This window comes from Corvus moneduloides, chromosome 24 (assembly GCF_009650955.1).
Source record: "Corvus moneduloides isolate bCorMon1 chromosome 24, bCorMon1.pri, whole genome shotgun sequence".
NCBI classification, from domain to species: domain Eukaryota; kingdom Metazoa; phylum Chordata; class Aves; order Passeriformes; family Corvidae; genus Corvus; species Corvus moneduloides.
This window is the reverse complement of record NC_045499.1, coordinates 5,100,591-5,121,433: the sequence shown is the minus strand read 5'-3', so window position 1 is coordinate 5,121,433 and position 20,843 is coordinate 5,100,591. Positions and strand designations below refer to the sequence as shown.

At 59.7% G+C, this 20,843-nt stretch overlaps 1 protein-coding gene across 3 annotated transcripts; it reads left to right on the top strand.

Moving 5' to 3' along the window:
* The first annotated feature begins 4,511 nt into the window (after positions 1-4,511).
* Positions 4,512-20,347, top strand: LRRN2 (leucine rich repeat neuronal 2). Of its 3 annotated transcripts, none has more exons than XM_032132831.1 (2): positions 4,512-4,595; positions 17,374-20,347. In XM_032132831.1, exon 2 carries the CDS (start codon positions 17,630-17,632, stop codon positions 19,682-19,684), a length of 2,055 nt encoding a protein of 684 aa, XP_031988722.1. In that variant the 5' UTR covers positions 4,512-4,595; positions 17,374-17,629; the 3' UTR covers positions 19,685-20,347. The 3 variants fall into 3 exon arrangements, with proteins under 3 accessions (XP_031988722.1, XP_031988721.1, XP_031988723.1); XM_032132830.1 differs by lacking the exon at positions 4,512-4,595 and adding an exon at positions 4,721-4,963; XM_032132832.1 differs by lacking the exon at positions 4,512-4,595 and adding an exon at positions 5,781-6,112.
* The last annotated feature ends 496 nt before the right edge of the window (positions 20,348-20,843 follow it).

Below are 20,843 nucleotides of genomic sequence, written 5' to 3'. Positions count from 1 at the left end.
GGTTGGACGTGTGGGCGTAGGAGACGGCAGCGGGAGAGAGGCAGAGAAAATTCCTGCGAGGCAAAGCTCATTCCGTAAAAAACCCCCACGTTACCCATAAAAATCCCCACATTATCCATAAAAAAATCCTCCATGTTATCCATAAAAAACCCCCACGTTATCCATAAACACCCCCCCATGTTATCCATTAAAAAATCCCCATGTTATCCATAAAAAACCCCCATATTATCCATTAAAAACCCCCACGGTATCCTGAAAAAAACCCCCACGTTATCCATTAAAAAATCCCCATGTTATCCATAAAAAACTCCCACGTTATCCATAAAAATACCCCCCATCTTATCCCTAAACCCCCCCCACACACATTATCCATGAAAAACGCCCACATTATCCATAAAAAAACCCCCCACGTGATCCATGAAAAACCCCCATGTTACCCATTTAAAAATCCCATGTAATCCATAAAAACCCCCACGTTATCCATTACAAAAAACCCCATAAACAGGGGAACTCCATCAGGGTGTCCAACCCCGGAATTGCTTCCCAAGGTGGATGCAAAGATGTCCGGGAATGAGGAAAGGATAAATCCCACCACATTCCCAGCGCTGCCGGAGGGAGCCGGTCCCGTTTGGGCTCTAATTCCGGTTATTCCTGGGTTTTATGGGATTTATGGGCAGCTTTTATGGCAACCGTAAAGCAGCCCCAAAGCAGGGAATAAAGGAAGCAGAGGAACATTTCCCATTCCCGGATCGTGGGAAGGGTTCTCCGGAGGATCCTGGGGTCTCTCCATGGCAACAAGAAGGAGGTGGGAATTTGGGGGATTTGCTTGAATTTGGGATTGGAGTTAAAGATGGGATTTGGGATCCTTGTCTTGAAGGGGTGAAAATGTGGGGAATTCTTTGAACAGCTTGGAATGTGGGAAGGGAGAGGGAGGAGGGAAACAGCTGGGAATGGATCCTGTCTATCCCAGGATCCAAAGGTTCCTGCCTTTGGGATTGGAGGCATCACCCCCAAAACTTTCCCAAGCCTGCAGGGATCCTCTATCCGTGAGGTTTTCCTAATCCAGAAAGGAATAAAAGGTGCTGGAGCCCTTTGTTCATCCAGGTCTGGTAGAGCTAAGCTTTGCTGAGCCTGGCTTAACCCTCCAAACCTCCTGATTCTCCAGGAAAATGCCTCAGGGCATCTCCCTGAGGAGATCACCTCGTGTCCTACGGGATAAAAGATGGGAATCTCCTTCCAACCCTACAAATGTGAGTGGGAAAAACCCACCCCAGGCTCCAGCAAGGAAAAATCTCAACCCCATTCCCAGGGAATATTCTCCAGGTGGATCCTGGAGCCGGCCAGGCAGAAGTGCTGGTGCAGCAGGGAAGATAAATCAGAGCCATCTCGGCTGCGATCCCACGCAATTAAAACCTGGCTCGGGATGTGCTCGGCTGCCTGAGGAGCATCTCGGGAGCGACAGGAATTACTCAGCCTCTGCAGCAGCACGGCAGGAGCGAGGTGGGGCGTGGAGAGCGCTCCGGGATACCTGGGAGCGGCTTTTCCATCGGCCAAGGAATGCCTGGAGCAGCGGGAATGCCGGATTCCAGCTCCTTCCCTCCCCTTGGAGCAGGGGCTGGCTGGAAATGCGGTTGTGGGGATGCTCCTGCCGATCCTAAAGCAGTGGGGGGACGCTGCCGGGGTGTGCCCTCTGCAAGGCCGTGGCACCAGCGAGGTGACAGCAGCGTCCCCGCCCTGCTGGAGACGGGAAGGGGATCACGGAGGAGGGGATTTGCACAGGGATTCTGAGGCCAGGGAGGAGCAAATCAGCCTGGAGACGGATCTGTGGTTATGGGGATGCTCCTGCTGATCCTAAAGCGCAGCAGGGACTCTGCCAGGGTGCCATGGCACCAGTGAGGTGACAGCAGTGTCCTCACCCTGCTGGAGATGGGAGGAAGCCAAGGATGGAGCTGCTGCCACCCCAGTGCCTCCAGGGGCACCTTTAGGGCCGATAGGTGCCCCAAAAAGACCCCCCAGCAGCTCCAGGCTGTGCAGCGGGACCCAGCCAGGAGCAGGAGCATCCAGCAGGAAAATTCCTGCTGTCCCCAGAGCTGGAGGTGGCCCTGGCACGAGGCTGTGCCATGAGGATGAACCCTGGGGCAGAGGGCGCAGGTGGCACCTCCGAGTGATGAGAGGTTCCCTCGGGAACCGGGACCGGGCTGGAGCTGCCCCCTGCTCCATGGGAAGCACCGGGAATGGGCATGGAATGGTTTGGGGTGGATCAGAGAGGCCGCTCAGCCCCTGTTCAGCGGGAAGGGAGCTGCCAGGAGCTGTCCCTGCCACCCCCACAGCTCAGGGGGGGGCTGCAAACCAGACCCTGCTTCGAGTACCCACAGCCCTGGCAGCAGGCACGGGCACAAAAACCACCTGGAAAGGCTTTTCCAACCCGCTGGGGCTTCCACGGGATGTTAATGGGATCTGGGAAAAATAAATGGCTGTTTCCTTGCATGACCCAGCGCTGGCTGAAACCTCCGATTTCTCCTTTCGCTGTTGGAGAAGCCTCGAGGGGCCGGCGCAGCTGAGCCCCCCTGACCCCGGGGACGCGCTGCAGAGCCCGGCGGTGACGCTAAAGCCGAGCCCTGATCCCGCTGAGCGTCTGCAGAAGGGCTCTGCTGAGGGGGGGCCGAGCCGCGGGCGCATCGGGGCTGGGCACGCGGCCGGGCAGGACTCGATGCCATTGAAGCGCTGCCAATTAAATCAGGTCACTCCGAGCTCTCTCTCCGAGCGCTCTCTCTCTCTCCCCGGCGTGTGCGCGGCTCCGCTCCAGCCCCGCTCCATCCCCGTTCCAGCCCCGCTCCAGCCCCACTCCAGCCCCGCTCCAGCCCCGTTCCATCCCCGTTCCAGCCCCGTTCCAGCCCCACTCCAGCCCCGCTCCAGCCCCGTTCCATCCCCGCTCCAGCCCCGTTCCAGCCCCGTTCCAGCACCGCTCCATCCCCGCTCCATCCCCGCTCCATCCCCGCTCCATCCCCGTTCCAGCCCCGTTCCAGCCCCGCTCCATCCCCGTTCCAGCTCCGCTCCAGCCCCACTCCAGCCCCGCTCCAGCCCCACTCCAGCCCCGCTCCAGCCCCGTTCCAGCCCCGTTCCAGCACCGCTCCATCCCCGCTCCATCCCCGCTCCATCCCCGCTCCATCCCCGTTCCAGCCCCGTTCCAGCCCCGCTCCATCCCCGTTCCATCCCCGCTCCAGCCCCACTCCAGCCCCGCTCCAGCCCCACTCCAGCCCCGCTCCAGCCCCACTCCAGCCCCACTCCAGCCCCGCTCCAGCCCCGTTCCAGCCCCGCTCCAGCCCCACTCCAGCCCCGTTCCAGCCCCGCTCCATCCCCGTTCCATCCCCGTTCCAGCCCCGTTCCAGTCCCGTTCCATCCCCGCTCCAGCCCCGTTCCAGCCCCGTTCCAGCCTCGCTCCAGCCCCACTCCAGCCCCGCTCCAGCCCCGTTCCAGCCCCACTCCAGCCCCGCTCCAGCCCCGTTCCAGCCCCGCTCCATCCCCGTTCCAGCCCCGCTCCAGCCCCACTCCAGCCCCGCTCCATCCCCGCTCCATCCCCGCTCCATCCCCGCTCCATACCCGCTCCAGCCCCGCTCCAGCCCCACTCCAGCTCCGCTCCAGCCCCACTCCAGCCCCGCTCCATCCCCGCTCCATCCCCGCTCCATCCCCGCTCCATACCCGCTCCATCCCCGCTCCAGCCCCGCTCCAGCCCCGCTCCAGCCCCACTCCAGCCCCGCTCCAGTCCCGCTCCATCCCCGCTCCAGCCCCGTTCCAGCCCCGCTCCATCCCCGCTCCGGCCCCGCTCCTGCCCCGGGCGGTGGCTTTGGGAAGGAGCCAAGCCCTCGGCTCCGCTCGTCAACCCGAGCGTGAAATGGGGACTCGATGGCCGCTGTCACTCCCCAGGGCCCTGGATGGGGCTGGGAAAGGCTTTTCTGGGATGAAAAAAAACAGCTGGGGGTGCTCTGCTGCCCCCACCCCAAATCCCGCCCTTGTCCAGCCCCGCAGCTGCGGCGGACAGATCCTTGTCCCCATGTCCCGCTGGAGGGTCAGGGTGGGTGGGGGTGTCCATCCCCACCTCGGAGTGACACAGCTGGGACCCCAGATCTCTCCAGAGCAAAAGGCAGATTTTCCCGGGTTTTTCCAAGGTTAAGAGTCCCTGAACATCCCATTTTGGGGGAAAATGAGCCACTGGCAGCGCGTCCTGCTTGGGGACCGAGCTGCGAAACGCCTCGGGGCGTCGCGCCGTCCCCTTGAGGGGATGACAAGGAACTGGCGGGGCCACCCGCGGCCGGATCTTTGGAAAGGCCAAGAAATCCTGGTGGGCAGGAGGGGATTTGGGACACACCGAGCGTCCCCTCCCCTCCCACCCAGCCCCGCAGCCCCCGGGCTCGGCGACCCCCGGCCGCGGGGAGGGGACGGCGGTGGCGCAGTGGGAGCGGGGATGCGCTGCGGGTACCGAGGGGGACTCAGCATTCCCGGGAGCGTTTTAATCCCTCGGGAACATCTCTCGGAGAGCCCCGAGGGTGCTGCCAGAGCCGCAGGGGTTAAGGCGCAGCCGGCAGGAGCTGCTGCGGGTGGGTGGCACGTCGTGGCGACAAGGCTGGAGTGAGGAGGAGGAGGATTGGGAAGGGAGGGGAGGAGGGAGGAGGAGGAGGAGGAGGAAAAGGAGGAGGAGGAGGAGGAGGGGAGCGGGGACTGTGCTGCTGCAAAGGCGCCGGGCGAGCGAAGGGTGAAGGGCTCTCCCCACCCTGAGGGTCAGCGTGGCCGGAGGGTCCTGCTGCCCCTGTCCCCATCCTAAGCGACAAGGACGGAGCCCGCCAGCTGTGGCAGCTCCAAAGCCACCCGGCCCTTTGTCTGCCAGCCCAGCCAGATGTGCGGGCAGCTGTGGCGGGGAGTGGCAGGCGGTGACAGCGGCGCCGGGGGACGGGGACAGACACCGAGGGTGAGTTGGGGGCGACCCCCGTGATTTGGGTTTTGGGCGGTCGGGTGGCTTTGGGGGGGCTCCTGAGCTCTGCAGCACCGAGCCGGCGCCTCGGCGGTTTGGTCGGGGTTGTTTTTTCCCCCATTCCAGAGCTTTGCTTTCCCTGCTCAGTGGTGGATTTGAGGAGGAATGGTGCGTTCGGAAATAAAAGGGGTGGGGAAAAAAATCGGGAATGGCCAGAGAGCGGTGCTCCGGGAGGGGATGAGGGGTGCGGGAGGCAGCCAGGGATGGATCCCAGGTGGTGGGAGCTGCATTCCCGCTCCTGGAAACTCCTCTGGGATCGAGCGGATCCTCACCCGGCACGGATGGGGACGGGGGGTGACGGCGGCGGAGCCCGGGGGGATGCGCTGGGCACGGAGCCGCCGGCGGGGCTGGAATCCAGGGATGCTTCTGGCAGGATGAGATCCAGGCGGGAGCGGCGCTTCCCGGGCATTAACCCCTCGGTGCCTGCGCGACGCGGAAAATGTGGCAGGAGGGACACAGAGTGTGGGAAAGCGGCTGAGGAATAAATAAACACCGCGGTCCTTGGGGCTCCTTCAGCCTCCTTCACCTGCGGGCGCCACCTCGGCCACCCCAGCGAGGGGACAGCCTGGCAGGGAGGTGGCGACAGCAAAGGTGATGGCAAAGGACAGGTCGGGAGCAGCCGCGGTGGCATTTTTGGTGGCATTTTAATGTCATTTTCCTGCTTTCTGTGCCTGTTCCGTGTTTACCTCCCCCCCCACGCCCAGCCCTGCCCCTCCCCGCCGCGGCTGCACCGGAGCCGCGCACCCGCCCGCAGTGCCCGGGTCCCTGTGCCAGGCGCCAGCCCTGCCCGGGCTGTGCCCTGCCGGCCTGGAGAGCCCCGGGATCACCCCAGGAGCCGCTCCGGGAATGGAATCGGGGCTGGGAGGGACCCCGCGCTCCGTGTGTGGCTGAGCCAGCGCTGCCCTCGCGTCTCCCAGTGCCCAGACCGGCCCTGGCCGCCTCCCCTGGCTTCTCCCAGCGCCTGGAAAAAGGGATTGGAGACACCCAGGAGGAGCGGGAGAAGCCGCTGGGCACGCAGGGATGCTCGGGGCCGGGAAAAGCCCCTTGGAGCGGCGTTTCCAGGGATGCTTTGGCTGGAAGTTGCAGGTGGGTGCTGCCATCGCTTCTGGGCGCCGGGATCTGCTTCCTCAATCCTGGATGTGCCAAGGCTGGGAGCTCGGGAGCCACGCACGGCTGCCACCTGTGTCCCCTCCGTGTCCCCTCCCTGTTCCCTCCGGGGGTTGCTGCGCTGGTGCCGAGCCAGGACCCAGCCCTGCCTTCCCTGGAGCAGCCCTGATCCTGCAGGATGCGGGCAGAGCCCCTGGAAAGGCTGGGGTGGGAATGTCTCATCCCTGTCTCCCTCATCCCGAGCCTGTGGCGACGGGAGGGGGCTCAGGGAAAGATTCCCTGTCCTGGGGATTGTCCTGGGATGTCCCTCAGGTCACTCCTGGCACATGGGGCAGCATCTCCTGGCTCCAGCCCTGGCTCCCTGTGCCGGAGGATCCCGATCCTGCTCTGCTGAGGCTTTTCCTGGCATTCCCGGCTCTCTGTGTCCCCTCTGTGACAGCTTTGTCACCCGCTGGCACCGCTGGAAGTGGCAGAGCGGGATCAGGATCCGAGGGCCGGGCTCGGCCGCTGCTCCTCGGCCATTCCCAACCTTTTCCTTTGGGTGGGATCTCTCTTCCCCTCCGCAGCGGAAAACCGGGAGCTGAGCAGTGCCAGGAGGCCTGGCAGAGCCCGCAGGATCCCTCTGGCACACGGGAAAGGGCCGGGAATTCCGCAGGACCCCGATCCAGCCCCATCCCGACCCCATCCGGCCTCAGCGAGGCTGGGAAGCAGCAGGAATTCGTTTTTTCCCAAAAACTCGGGCACTGAGCTGGAATTGCCTCCCCGGGGGTTCGAAGGAGCTGCTCCCATTCCCATGGAATCTCCGATTCCCATGGAAGCTCGGATTCCAGAGGTGGAGCAGCGCTCCAGCCGCCCTGAGCAGCCACGGCTCCTTCTCCCGATGGCTTCCAGGGATCATCCCTGCTCCCCCTTTTAGCTGGAAAAACTCCCACTTCCCTGCCTTCGGGAACATGATCCTGGATTTCCTGGCTGCGATAGGGATGGGGGGATGCTGGGAAGGTCCAGAGCTGGATGGGGAAGGTTGGGAATGTCACCTGTCCAGATGAACGCCAAGCACGCGGCTCTGGCCCGTTATTCCCAGATTTTTCTCCTGGATCACCCTGGTCATTAACGCCTCTTCCCTTCCCTGTGAGATTCCATGGGATAACATTCCCGGGGTCCCAAAGTGCCATTCCAGGACACGGGAGTTCGTCACCATTCCTCCTTTTGCTCTCCCATCCCTTTTCCAGGACATGAAGGAGCTGTTCCCGCTGCTCCTTTCCCAAATCCAAGCTTCCAGACCCTGGAATGAGCGCTGGGATCTCTCCCCCGTGGCTCTGGTTTTATGGGATTATTCCCGAGGGAATAATTCCCGGCTCCGCACGGAGAGCAGAAACTCGGGAAGGAGAATTCCAACCCCAGCCGCTGCTTCCCGCGAGGGCACCGGGAGAAGCAGGAAAATGGGATGAGTTTAAAACTCCTGTGGAAAAAGCCCCGCTCTGGGATTTTGGGGTGGAATTTTGGGGTCGGGATCGCTACTCCTGAGTCGGGGGCTCCCCCTTTATCCCGGTCGCTTCCAGCATCCCTTTTCCCAGGATCCAGGCAGCCTCTGGCATGCCCGCCAGCATTCCAGGACCTCAATTTATTTATGGAGGGCTTTGGAAAAGGCTGTTCCAGCCGCTGGGGTTTAGGATTTTTTGGGAAAATCGCTCCAGGTGCAGCCCCAGGAACCTTTGCTGTCCCCTCTCCATCCAGCCAGGAGCTCTTGGGGATCATTTCCATGGAAAATATGGGATAAGGGGCTGGAAAAAGCCCCATTCCCACTCCACATCCTGGCAGCGGGAGCTGTTTGCAAACACTCGGGAGAAAGCAGGAATTATGTGGCGGCTCTGCTTGGAGCGCGATCCCGAATAACAAATAAATATGGGAAAAATTGGGATCCGTTCCCAGACAATTCACAAAGGCCTTAATTGGGACTGAAGTCTGGGGCTCTTCTCACCCAGACAAACTCGATCCATAAATTATTCGGGATAAATTATTCACCAGCTCTGTTTGGAATTAAGGCCAGTTTTTCCCTCCAGGAATGATCCCGGATCTTCCTGACCCTCTCCATGATCCAAAGCCTCTCCCAACCTCTGTTAAAATCCCATTTTTTAATGGAATTTAAAGCCCATCCTAAAAAAAAAAAAAAAAAAAATCAGTCCCTGATGAAATTTGAGGGTCGGGGCTTTGTCCTTCCCGGTGGCCAAAATGAGGAGATTCCAGGCTGGGAAAAGATGGGGTTTTTTGGGAAGAGAGAGGCTTTAATAAGGAATTTTAAGTCCTTCGTCAGTGAGGAATTTGTAATCAGCAGGAAAAGGGGGTTTGGATCTTAACAGGCTCCAGAGCTTTTTTAGGAAGGAAAAAAGTGGGGGAGAAAAAAGCAGCTTTGCTTCCCTGATTCCCAGCAGGACCATTGGGAATAAAGAGGGGAAAAAAGGATTAAAAATACAAATTCTGGATAGCTGGAAAGGGGGGAAAATGGGATTTTTCCTATTTGTGATCCATTAAAAATTCCCCGATTCGGTCTGTGCTGGGAGAAGCTTCTCCAAAGCTTTTCCATCGTGTGGTTGTCGCCCTTCCCAGGATGATGCTTAAATTTTAAGGAATATTTTGGGTGCTCCAGCGGAGTTTGACGTCTCATCAAAGCCTCTCCCTCGCCTTGAAATTCCCCCCCTCCAAAAAAAAAAAAAAAAAGGAAAAAGGGCGGCGGCTTTGATCCCGATTTGCAAATTGCTGCGGAGCCGCGGTTTTTCCGGGAATGTTTTGATTCCCATGGAAAATTCTGCTCCCGGTCCAATTCCTGAGTCACTTTTCCCAACTCCTACGAGCTGCCGCTGCTGCTCCCGGGATGAGTTGTCCCAATCCTGGCTCTGGGAAGTTCCCGCATTCCATAATTCCCGGCGTTGGGCAGGATTCATCCCTTTGGAAGCACCGAGGGTCAGGATCAGGGTGAATCCATCAGAATTCCAGGTCCCGGGATTCCATCCACGCTGGAATTCCCCTCTGAGTTTTTTTTTCCATGGAATTCTTGTTTAAAAAGGGGATTCCAGGGACATTTTCCAGCTGTTTTTATGGCTCTTCAACAATTTCTCGTCTCCCTTTTCCCCGGTTAAATCCTTCCTTGGGAAAGTTGTCCTCCCTGGATTTTCCCAGTTTTCCTCATGTTTTAGGGCTGTTTATATCTCAAATCCACCCCTTATCCCGCTGGGATCTCCCCTCCAAGGCTGGCAGCAGGGATCCAGGAGCTGCCTTTGCCTTTGGGGTGGGTTTTTCAGGGAATGGGATATCTCTGGAAAATCTCTGGGATCTCTCTGGTTTCATGGAGCAGCCACCCCTGGGTCCATGGAATCCCATTCCTGGCACGTGGAATCCCATTCCTGCTTTATGGAATCCCGTTCCTGCTTCACGGAATGCCATTCCTGGGACATGGAATCCTCTTCCTGGGTTATGGAATCCCATTCCTGCTTCATGGAATGCCATCCCTGGCACGTGGAATCCCATTCCTGGTTTATGGAATCCCATTCCCGCACAGCAAAGATCCCAGTCCGTGAATAAACCGGAAAAGGAACGAGGCAGGGAAATTCTCACCGGGACAGGCGACAGCTGGGAATGGGAGGACAGGGATCAGCTTTTCCTGCTGCATTTTCCAGGCTTTCCTGTTTCCTGTTGCAGAATCCCTGGAAACGGAGGGATTTTCCATGGGAATGATGGGAATGAGCAACTGGGATGTTCCTTGGATCCCCAAAGCTCTTCCTTCGTGCTCCAAGGCCATTCCAGCTCCAGCTCCAGCTCCAAACCCAGCAGTGCCAGTGACTCTGGCTCATCCCAGTTTTTCTCCACGGATGAATTCCCTTTTTCCTCCCCTCCCAGCCGTCAGTGGGATGATTTTATCCCAGATAAGCTGGAAGTGGAATTTGCCGGGAATGAGGGAGGGTTTTTCCACCCGGTGGGCACGGGGGGGATGCTCAGGATCCACATCCCGCTGGAAAATCCCTCTCTGGGAACCCAGGGAGGCGCTCAACCCCCGAAATTCCATAAAAACAGCGCTGCTCCACCCCCCTCCTCAACTCCCCGAGCCTTTCCCGGCGCTTCCAGAGGGATTTGCCTCCATCCCACGGATCCGCTCCGTGCCCGGGGAGGGCTGAGGCGGCCCCGGAGCCGTGCCTGGCAGTTGCCATGGCAACCGTACATTTTCCTTAGGATTCCTAATGACTCCTTGGCATCCGCACCGATCCACGGCTTTTTTTGGGATGCTGGAGGTTGTTCCCCTTGCTCGGAGGGGCTGGATCCGCTGGATCCGTGCTTGAAAAAGCCTGGATTTGCTCATTCCCGGCTTTTTTACTGCTGGAGCTTCCCTGCTTTTTGCTCTGAGCTGCGGCCAGCGATTCCAGGCTTGGAATTTTTCGGGAAGGGGGATCTGGGACACCTCTGGCCGTCCCCTGCCAGCGGGACCTCGTGTCCTTGTGGAATTCCAGAGGTATCCCGGCCATGGAGCAGCAGCTGCGGGATCCAGGGATCCACGGGGCGGGATCAGCTTCCCCAGGAGATCGGCTGGGATGTCATTCCATGGGGTCGGGATGGGTTTGGTCACTCCAGGCCTTTATGGCATCCAAGGAGGCTGGAATGCTCCAGGGAAAAAACAGGGAGAGCCTTCCCAGGGATTGGGAACGGCTCCGATCCCACAGGTGCCATCCCGAGCTTTCCTCTGCTGGAATTCCGTGGGAGCAGCCCTGGGGGTCTCCCTGCTCTTCGTGACCCTATCCCAGCGTCCATTCCCGACGCTGGAATTCCCTGGAATCGCTGACCCCCTGTTCCTATCCGGCTCTCCCTGCCTCCCTTCCCTCCCAGAGGAGCAGTTTCATCCATGGATGGAGAGACGAATTAGCTGGAAGCGGGAATGGCCCGGCCTGAGCGAGATTCCCGGTTCTCCAGCGAGATTCCCGGCTCTCCAGTGAGATTCCCTGTGCAGCATTCCCGTCTCCAGCACTATCCTGAGCCGCAGGAATGTTGTTTCCAACCACAGGAACCTCTGGAGAAATACCAGGAGCGCTCCCATATTGGGTTGGGTTTTAATCACACCCAGGGATCCATTCCCGTTTTTTTTTCCAGCTTTAATAGCCTGGATTTCCCTTCCGTGGCTGGGGGAGTTTAAAGAGCCGGGATTTATCCCTCCGGAGGGAATCCCGCACCAACTGGAGGAATATTTCTTCCCAAAATACCCCGAGGGGCCGCGCTGGAGCAGCCCCCGGCTATTCCCAGCCTCTGGATCGGGACACGGCTGGGGCTGGGAGGTTTTCCATCCGATCCAGCATCCCGGGATGCCGGGAGCCGCCTTCTCCAGCGTTTCCAGTGTCCCACGGGGAGCGGATTGGTTGGGATGCCCTTCCTCGGCCTCTGTGTCCTTCGGATCCCACAGTTCATGGAAAACCACGTGGATATGGGAGCTTTGACATTCCCGGGAGCGTCCCCGCCCCATCCCGCTGCCCTTGGCGTGGGAAGAGGGGGAGGTTTGGGGGGAGCTGCTCTGCAAATGAGGCGGCGTTAACGAGGAATTAATTATGGATCATTCCCGCCGGGAAGCCGATCCCTGGGAAGGTCACTGGGAATGACGCGGCAGAGCAGCAGCGTCCCTGGCGTGCCCTGGGACCATCCTTCTGCTCCTTTAGGGCATGGGATGCGATGGGATGGGACACCTGGATGCGATGGGGACGCTGGCGGCTCCCGGCAGGCGGGAGCGGCGGGGAGAGGGACAATTCCCTGTGGGAATTCTCCTCCTGGGAGAGGCCGCAGCTCCGCTCGTCTGTCTGATCAGAGCGCGCAGAGATAACGGGAAGCGATCCCAGCATCCCTCGTCACTCCCAGCTCCTCGGCGGGACTGACTTGATTTTTCCAAAGGATTCAGCATCCAGAGCTCTCCAAATCCTTCCCGACAGGCGCAGGGCAGAGGAACCCTTGGAACATCTTGTCCCGAGGAGCTGCGGGCGCGGGGTCTTTCCCTGGATCGCCGAGGGGTCCGGCACGTTCTGAAAACCGGGATCAGCTTTTCCTGTGCCTTCCCAGCGCCCTCCCAGCGCCCTCCCAGCGCTGCCAGGCACAGACGCTCGGGCGGGTGACGAGCCGCTGTCGCTGTCGTGTTGTCGCAGCTCAGCGGGCGCGTGCAGCCCCTGGCAGCTCTGGCAGCTGCCGCGCTTCCCGATCCATGCCCGATCCATGCCCGATCCACGCCCGATCCATGCGGATCGGCATTTCACAGCGGGAAAGGAGCCGCCGCTCCGCATCCCGGGGATCCGGCGTGGAGCATCCCTGAGGGAGGGGAGCTGCGGGAATGGTTTGGGGTGGTTGTGCTGGGCTCAGAGGTTCGGGTGGGGCTGCTCACCCGGCACTGCCCACCCGGCACTGCCCACCCGGCACTGCCCACCTGCCCGGACCCCCAGCCTGGCGTAACAGGGGCAGGAAAATCCGGCTGAGCCTTCCCCTCATTCCAGAGGGACACCGGGAATCTCTCAGCTAACCCTGGGGGATGGATGCGGAGACGGAAGAGGTCCCTGCCGATGGAGAGGGGCTGGCAGAGGGATTCCTCTCTTTCCCAAGGGAAAGCCCATCCCGCTCCGGCCGCGGGGCCGGGGTGAGCCCGGGCTGTGCAGCCCCCTGGACCCCTCCTTGGTGACAGGGGGGGTCACGGGCGGTGTCACCGTGCGGCGGCAGGGCGGTGGCGATCCCCGGGATGAGCAAATCCTTGGAGCAGGGTGGGCTCTGACCCTCTCCAGGTGTTAATGTGGGCACAGCGAAGGCTCTGGGGGTCTCCCAGACCCCCGGCTGGGCACTCCTGGGGTGCACACACAGAATTCCCGGCGCTGAGCGTGGAAGCACCGCCGGCACGAGCTCCATTTCCAATTCCTCGGGCAGGGTTCGAAGCCGCCCCACCTGGGAGCGAGAGCAGTTAATTGCCCCAATCTGCAGAGCGATCGGCTTCTGAGGAGAACAATTAGCGGGTCACAAATTGCAATTGTCATCTCACTCCCGGTTTTAATTTGCCCTAATGAAGGCTAAGTGATTCCGTCGCGCTCCTCCTCCCCCGGCCCCGCGGCCCCTCTGGCATCCCGCGGCCCTTTTCCCGGGAAAGCCGCTAATTCCGGGCGCGTTTCGGATTCCGGAGCCGATAAAAGTTTAATTTAAGGGCCGTGTCCGCGCATCCCAGCCTGTCACCGCAGCTGCTCGCCCTTCGTCACAGCTCTGGGATGGACAGTTTATGGCCGAGAGGGCCAAATCCTGCCCCTTTCTCCAGGCTGGAAGCTGAGCCTGGGTCCCCCCAGCAGAACCTCGGGGATGCCGCGGGAATCTGTGGGAGAGTTTTGGTGTGGAAAAACCAAACCACAACAACAATTCCAGAGCCAAAACAACGATTCCAGAGCCTGGAAGCGCCAGGATGAGAACAGCCGGCTGAATTCCCAGCCCTCCTCATTAAAACGCAACCGGAGAGAGGCAGAGAAGCTCCGAAATAAGAGGCGGCCGCTGCTTCTGCTGAGCTGAATTTTGGAGAAGGGACCCAGCTGAGCATCTGCAAAGCTCCCGATGCCTCTGTGTCCCGGCGGGATGGGATGTGCGATCCCTAGGGAATGGCTGTGGGATCCAAACACCTCTGGGATGGGCAGTTTATGGCCGAGAGGGTCAAATCCTGCCCCTTTTTCCAGGTTGGAAGCTGCGCCTGGATCCCCCAGCAGCACCTCGGGGAAGCCACGGGAACCTGTGGGAGCGTTTTTTTTTTTTTTTGGGGGGGGGGAAGATCAAATGAACCAACAATTCCAGAGCCAAAACAACAATTCCAGAGCCTGGATGAGAACAGCCGGCTGAATTCCCAGCCCTCCTCATTAAAATGCAGCCGGAGAGAGGCAGAGAAGCTCCGAGATAAGAGGCGGCCGCTGCTGCCCCCGGGCTGCCGAGCCCGAGCCGAGCTCTTTGCTGCTGCTCCCGGCTGCGTTTTTATCTCCTGGCTGCCTCCCAGCCAAGCAGGAACACAACAGGAATAGCGTTATCGCCCTCCCTGGCGGCGGAGATGCAGGAGGCTCGGGGGAAAAAAATAAAAAGGAAAAAAAAAAAAAAAAAAAATCCCATCCCCGTGCACAAAACAAGGATTGAGTGAGGGAAGAAATCGCTGCAAAAGGTGGAGGAGCAGCAGCGCGGCGCTGATGGGTTTGGAGCGGATTCTGCTGATCCTGGCGGCTCCAAGCGCTGTCCAAGCTGGTCTTGGACACTTCCAGGGGCTGGGAAAGCTGTGCCAGAGCCTCCGCACCCTCGCAGGGAAGGATTTATTCCCCAAAATCCCCTCTAAACCCACCCTCCTTCCACCGGGACAAGGGGGGGTGGTAAAAGCTCCAAGCAAACACTTCCAAAGCCGCTTTTCCCGAGCAAAAATCTCGGCTCAAACCTTGGCAGGGCCTTTGCCAGGTGTTCCCCTCCTTGTGTAAATATTTTTTCAGGGAATAACATCCCGAAATTCCAGCTGGAGGCTGGAGCACGGCGCTGCTGTGAGGGACACGGGGGGGACATCGCTGTCCCACGGTGCGTCACCCTCGAGGGGTGTTGGCTTTAGGGGCGTGAAGCTGCTGGAAAGGGAGGTGGGAACAGCCTCGTATCCCAGGAAAACCCTCCCATCCCAGGAAAACCCTCCCATCCCAGGAAAACCCTTTAATCTCAGAAAAACCCTCCCATCCCAGGAAAACTCTCCCATCCCAGGAACACCCTCGTATGCCAAGAAAACTCTTCAATCTCAGGAAAACCCTTCCATCCTAGGAACACCCTCCCATCCCAGGAAAACCCCTTCCATCCCAGGAACACCCTCGTATCCCAGGAAAACCCTCCCATTCCGACAACATCCACCCCGGGAACATCCAACCCCCCTCCCCCCACCCACTGAGCACCAAACCCACCGGCCCCTCCCGGAATTTGAGAAAACGCCTCAAAGACACAAAGTTTTCCCTCTCCAGCGGCAGAATTCCATCTCCCGCTGCCGTTTGCGGGATTTCGGGAGCTCGGGGTTGCCATGGAGCTCCGGCTGAGCCCGGGCATACAGATGAGGGGGGGACCCTGGCGGGGGCGGTTGCCACGGTACCGGCGACATTCGGGGCCCTTTGTCCCTTTATTTCTCCCGTTTGTTTTCCCTGCCGAGCTCTGAGCCGGGAGATTCGCTCGGGGAAAACGGCGCCGTTCCCACCCCCGGGGGTTTGGGGAGGGTTTGATCGGAGTTGCAAAATCTTGAGGAAAAGATGGATTTTTCTCCCTGAGGAAATGGGATACAAAGGGCCAGGGGTGTGCAGATGCTGGGGAGTCCCGGGTTTTGGGATGAAATCCCTCCCTGGGAGGGTGGGGAGAGGCTGGGATGGAATTCCCAGAGAAGCTTCCACATCCCTGGAAGTGTCCAAGGCCAGGTTGGAGCACCCTGGGATAGTGGAAGATGTCCCTGCCCATGGCACTGGATGGGATTTTAGGTCCCTTCTGATCCCAAAGCATTCCAGGATTCCATAATTCCATGGTAATTCTCTCCTGCCCCACACAGGGGAAAGGCTGGATCCCGCTGCCAGCACCCCAACTTCCCCCACGGGCTGGATGGGGATGGAAAAATGGGAATGGGTGAGGGGAAGGTTTTCCCACAGCATCCAATGGCCACTTCCCGTCTGGTGCGGTGGATTGGGAGGAGCTGGAGAAGATGGGGAAGATGGAGAAGCTGGGAAAGCTGGAGAAGATGGGGAAGATGGGGAAGCTGGAGAAGATGGGGAAGCTGGAGAAGATGGAGAAGATGGAGAAGCTCGAGAAGCTGGGAAAGCTGGAGAAACTGGGGAAGATGGGGAAGCCAGAGGATCCAGAGAAGCTGGAAAAGCCGGAGAGCAGCCTTGAGCTCAGCTCGCTCCAAGCTCTCCCCAGCAAAGCCAGGCCTTGGCAGCAGCACCCGACCCCGCTGCTGTGAGGAAGAGGAGATGGGAATTTGCACCTGGGAGAAATCCAGATGGCGCAGAAATTCCTGAGGGAATTGGGGGAACACTGGGAAAAACATGGGAGAGACACAGCATTCCTGGCGTGGGGGAAAAATGGGAAAGTGGGGTTTTCCATCTCCATGGAATAACTGTTTCGGCCTCCTGGCTCCAGAATTTTAGGAATAAACACAGACCAGGAGCAGGAGCCTCCCTGTCTCCCTGCTGTCATTCCCGTTGTGCCGCATCCCAAGCTGAGGAAAAGCCTGGAAGAGCAGCCGGACTTTGCTTCACAGCTTGAAGAAAATAAATTAAAACCCTCCAATTCCTCCATAATATATATATTTTTTTTTAAGGAGAAAAGATTCCCAAGGTATTTGAACAGCTGGAGAGTTTTATGGACCCGAAAATGCCGGAGCACTTAAAAGGAAAGGTGTGGATCCATCAGAGGGAAGTGGGAATCGATGGATCCATCCTTTCCTTTCAAGCTGTTTCTCCAGGAGCTGCTTTAAAAGCAGCAGGAAAGGAGGGAAAAGAGCGGGATCGATCCGGGAGGAGTCGATGCGGGATAAGCTTGGCTCGGGAGCCCTTTCCAGGGAGAGCACGGTGGGGATAAAACACAAACTTTTCTTTTCCCACTCTTTTAATGTTTTTTTTTCCTGCCCGGTGAGAGGCTTTTAAAGGAAGAAAAGGTTGGGTTGGGGTCAGCGTGGGAGGGCCGGAGGAAATAACGGAATCAAAGGTGGGATGGTGGCTGGATCCTGCGGCTCTGGCCGGATCCGGGGGGTTCAAACCCACCCCAGCCCCTCCCTGAGCATTCCCGCTGTTTGGGGGATGTTTCTCCCTAAGGAATAATCTATTGGAGGGAGGCGAATGGGGCTGGAGCTCCTGGATGTGGGAGGATAAAGGGCAGGGAGCAGAGCCCGCAGGAAAATTATCCCCATGGAGAATTATTCCCAACACCTGCAGCTCTGGCACTGCTCAGCCACAGATCCAGGAGCTTCTGAGGGTCCTGGGCAGATTCCATGGGATAATTCCACCCAGATCCTCTGGGATGGGAGGCCACAGCTAAACTATGGATATAAAATGGAATTCATGGATTTGTTGGATGGTCTTGAGGGCACTGGAGGTCCCAGGCAGGGTCCTGGGGGTCCCATGCTCAGGTTTTTGCCTCTCCAACCTATTCCTTGTCCCTGCCCCTTGTTCCCCAGGATCCTAAACCCTCCCCTAACACAACTTCGCTGTTTTTTTCAGGAATGACCTCAAGGAGGAGCCTGGAAGATGCAGCCGAGCGCGGGAACGACTCCTTTGGGGAGGCAGAAGAGGCCCAGCTCTGACTGAGGCGCTCCCAGTGTTATGAGCTCCCATTTCAGGGGCGCCAGGCAGGGGCTGACGCTTCCAGGGGCTCGCATGGAGCATCCGCCCCCACGGGCGCCGTCCCCACCCTGCTGTCACCGCTGTCACCCCGTGGCCGGCTCTGGATGCTCCCTGTGACCTTCCCCAGGCCAAAATGAGAGGCCTCCAGCCCTGCTGCCTCCTGCTGTGCGTGGTGGCCGCCAGCGCCATGCCCACGGTGCCCTGGAGGGTGGCGTGTCCCCCGCGCTGCGTGTGCCAGATCCGGCCCTGGTACACGCCCCGCTCCGCCTACCGCGAGGCGGCCACGGTGGACTGCAACGACCTCTTCATCACCTCCGTGCCCCCGGAGCTGCCCGAGGGCACCCAGACCCTGCTGCTGCAGAGCAACAACATCGCCCGGCTGGAGCAGGGCGAGCTGGGCTACCTGCGGAACCTCTCGGAGCTGGATCTGTCGCAGAACAGCTTCTCCGACGTCTGGGATTTCGGGCTCAGGAACATGCCCCAGCTGCTCAGCCTGCACCTGGAGGAGAACCTGCTCTCCGAGCTGCCCGACGGCAGCTTCCCGGGAATGGGGAACCTGCAGGAGCTCTACCTGAACCACAACCGGCTCCGCAGCATCGCCCCGCGCGCCTTCGCCGGCCTGGGCAGCCTCCTGAGGCTCCACCTCAACTCCAACCTGCTGAGGACGCTGGACAGCCGCTGGTTCCAGATGCTGCCCAGCCTGGAGATCCTCATGATCGGCGGGAACAAGGTGGACGCCATCCTGGACATGAATTTCCGGCCCCTGGGCAACCTGCGGAGTTTGGTGCTGGCCGGGATGCACCTGCGGGAGATCTCGGATTACGCCCTGGAAGGGCTGAAGAGCCTGGAGAGCCTCTCCTTCTACGACAACAAGCTGGCAGATGTCCCCAAGAGGGCTCTGCAGCAGGTGCCCGGCCTCAAATTCCTGGATCTCAACAAGAACCCTCTGCAGAGGGTCAAGCAGAGCGACTTCACCAACATGCTGCACCTCAAGGAGCTGGGCCTCAACAACATGGACGAGCTGGTGTCCATCGACCAGTTCGCCCTCATCAACCTCCCCGAGCTGACCAAGCTGGACGTAACCAACAACCCCAAGCTGTCCTTCATCCACCCCAAGGCCTTCCAGCAGCTGCCGCAGCTGGAGACGCTGATGCTCAACAACAACGCCCTAAGTGCCTTGCACCGGCAGACGGTGGAGTCGCTGCCCAACCTGCAGGAGATCAGCATCCACGGCAACCCCCTGCGCTGCGACTGCGTCATCCGCTGGGTCAACAGCACCCGGCCCCGCGTGCGCTTCATCGAGCCCCAGTCCACGCTCTGCGCCGAGCCGCCCGACCTCCAGCGCCGCCACATCCGCGACGTCCCGTTCCGGGACATGACGGAGAAGTGCCTGCCCCTCATCTCGGCCCAGAGCATCCCGGCGCGCCTGGAGGCCGAGGTCGGCGACAGCGTGGCGCTGCACTGCCGGGCGCTGGCGGAGCCGGAGCCGGAGATTTACTGGGTGACGCCGGCGGGGGTGAAGCTGCTGCCGTTTGGGGATGATGGAAAATTCAAGGTGCACTCCGAGGGGACGCTGGAGATCCGCGGGATCGCGGCGCGCGAGGCCGGGCTCTACACGTGCGTGGCTCACAACCTGCTGGGTGCCGACACCCGCAGCGTCCGCGTGCTGGTCAACCACTCCTTCCCGCTGGGCCAGGACACGCTGGAGCTGCTGGTGGTGGACGTCCAGCCCCACCACATCCTGCTGGCGTGGCAGCCGCGCCTCAACACCGTCTCCTCCAACCTCACCTGGGCCAGCTCCGCGCTCGGATCCCGCACGGACGCGGCCGGAGCGGCGCGGATCCCGTCGGGAACCCACAGCTTCAACATCACCCGGCTGCGCCCCGACACCGAGTACTGGGCGTGTCTGCACGTGGCCTTGGTGGCCTCGCCGGCCAGGGTGGCCTGTGTCACCGCCAGGACTAAGGAGGCCGCCCAGGGGCTGCCGTGGGGACAGGGGATGCTGGTGACGGCGCTGCTGCTCTGCCTGCTGCTCCTGGCCACCGCCGGGCTCGCGGCCCGCGCCGGATCCCAGCGGGAATTGCTCGGCGGGGCCGTGCGCGTGGTTTATCCCGCGCAGCCCCCGCTGGCGCAGCCCCGGGGACACCTCCTGGCCGTGCAGGTGCAGGCAGCCCCCCCGGATTGCTGAGGGAGGATGGATTTTGGGGGGATTCAGCGGGATTTTGGGGTGGGTGGGGAGGGGGGGAAGTGTTTTTTACCAAAAAACGATGGAGCTGCGAAGTGGACAGCAGGAAAAAACGGGATGTCGTGGACATGAGTTTGAGGAGAGGAGCTTTTGGTGGCCCTGGATCCATGTGGAGGGTCTGGATTTGGCCGTGGCTCCTGAAAAAGCCCCGCTGGACAGCCGGGAGGGGCCCGAGAGCCCCGTGGGGACAATGCCCTAAGTGGGTGAAGAGCCATAAAGACGATCAGATCACCCCAAACCCGCGTTCCCCTGGCCCCAGGGACACCCCAGAGGTGTCACCTCCCTCGCTGGACCGGTCCCTGCTTTGGAAATACAAGAAAAAAAACCTAAAAAAAACCCTAAAAAAAAAAAAAAAAAGGCTTTTCCCTTTGGGATCTGTGTGGAGTTTGGGGTTCTTTTTTGGGGGTTTGGGTTCTTTTTTGGGGTTTTTTTGGAGCGTTGGGATCATCAAACAAAGCAGCCCCGGTGTCACCTCCTGCTCTGTCACTGCTGTCACCTGAGGGGAAGCAGGAAGGGATTTGGGGTAAAAGAATGGGAAACGGTGACTTCCCTGCAGGGCTGGGTGCATCCTGGATCCCACAAGATCCCAAAATTTTTGTGGATGTTATAAAAGGGAAAACAAGAAAAAAAAAAAGAGGAAAAACAGGAAGAAAAGAGGGGAGGAAGTTGTGGTTTTCTGTATAAAAAACAAGGAAAAAAACCCAAGGAATGTTGGGGATGCACCTGGAGGAGTCCCTGGGCACCGCTGGGATTTGGGATGGGGGGGAAAACTCGGGGAGCTGGAGCTTCTTTTTGGGGTCAATAATTAAAATTGGGATAAAAGGGAGCCGTGGGCACCAAACCAAGGGACACTGCTGTCCCCTCGTGGTGAAGGTGACAAAGCCACCCCTGGTTGGGCCTAAACTTAATCCCGACTCAGAGGGGAGGTTTGGGATGGGTTTAACTCAAAATGTGCCTTTTTTGGGGTGGAATTTTGTATTCCATGACATGAGGAGGATCCCAAGTTGTGTCCAGAGGGGGACGGGGCCAGGGGGACAATCCAGAGGTGAAGCCACACGAGGTCACCCGGCTCGGACAGCTGGGAAAGAGTGAACTGAGGGGG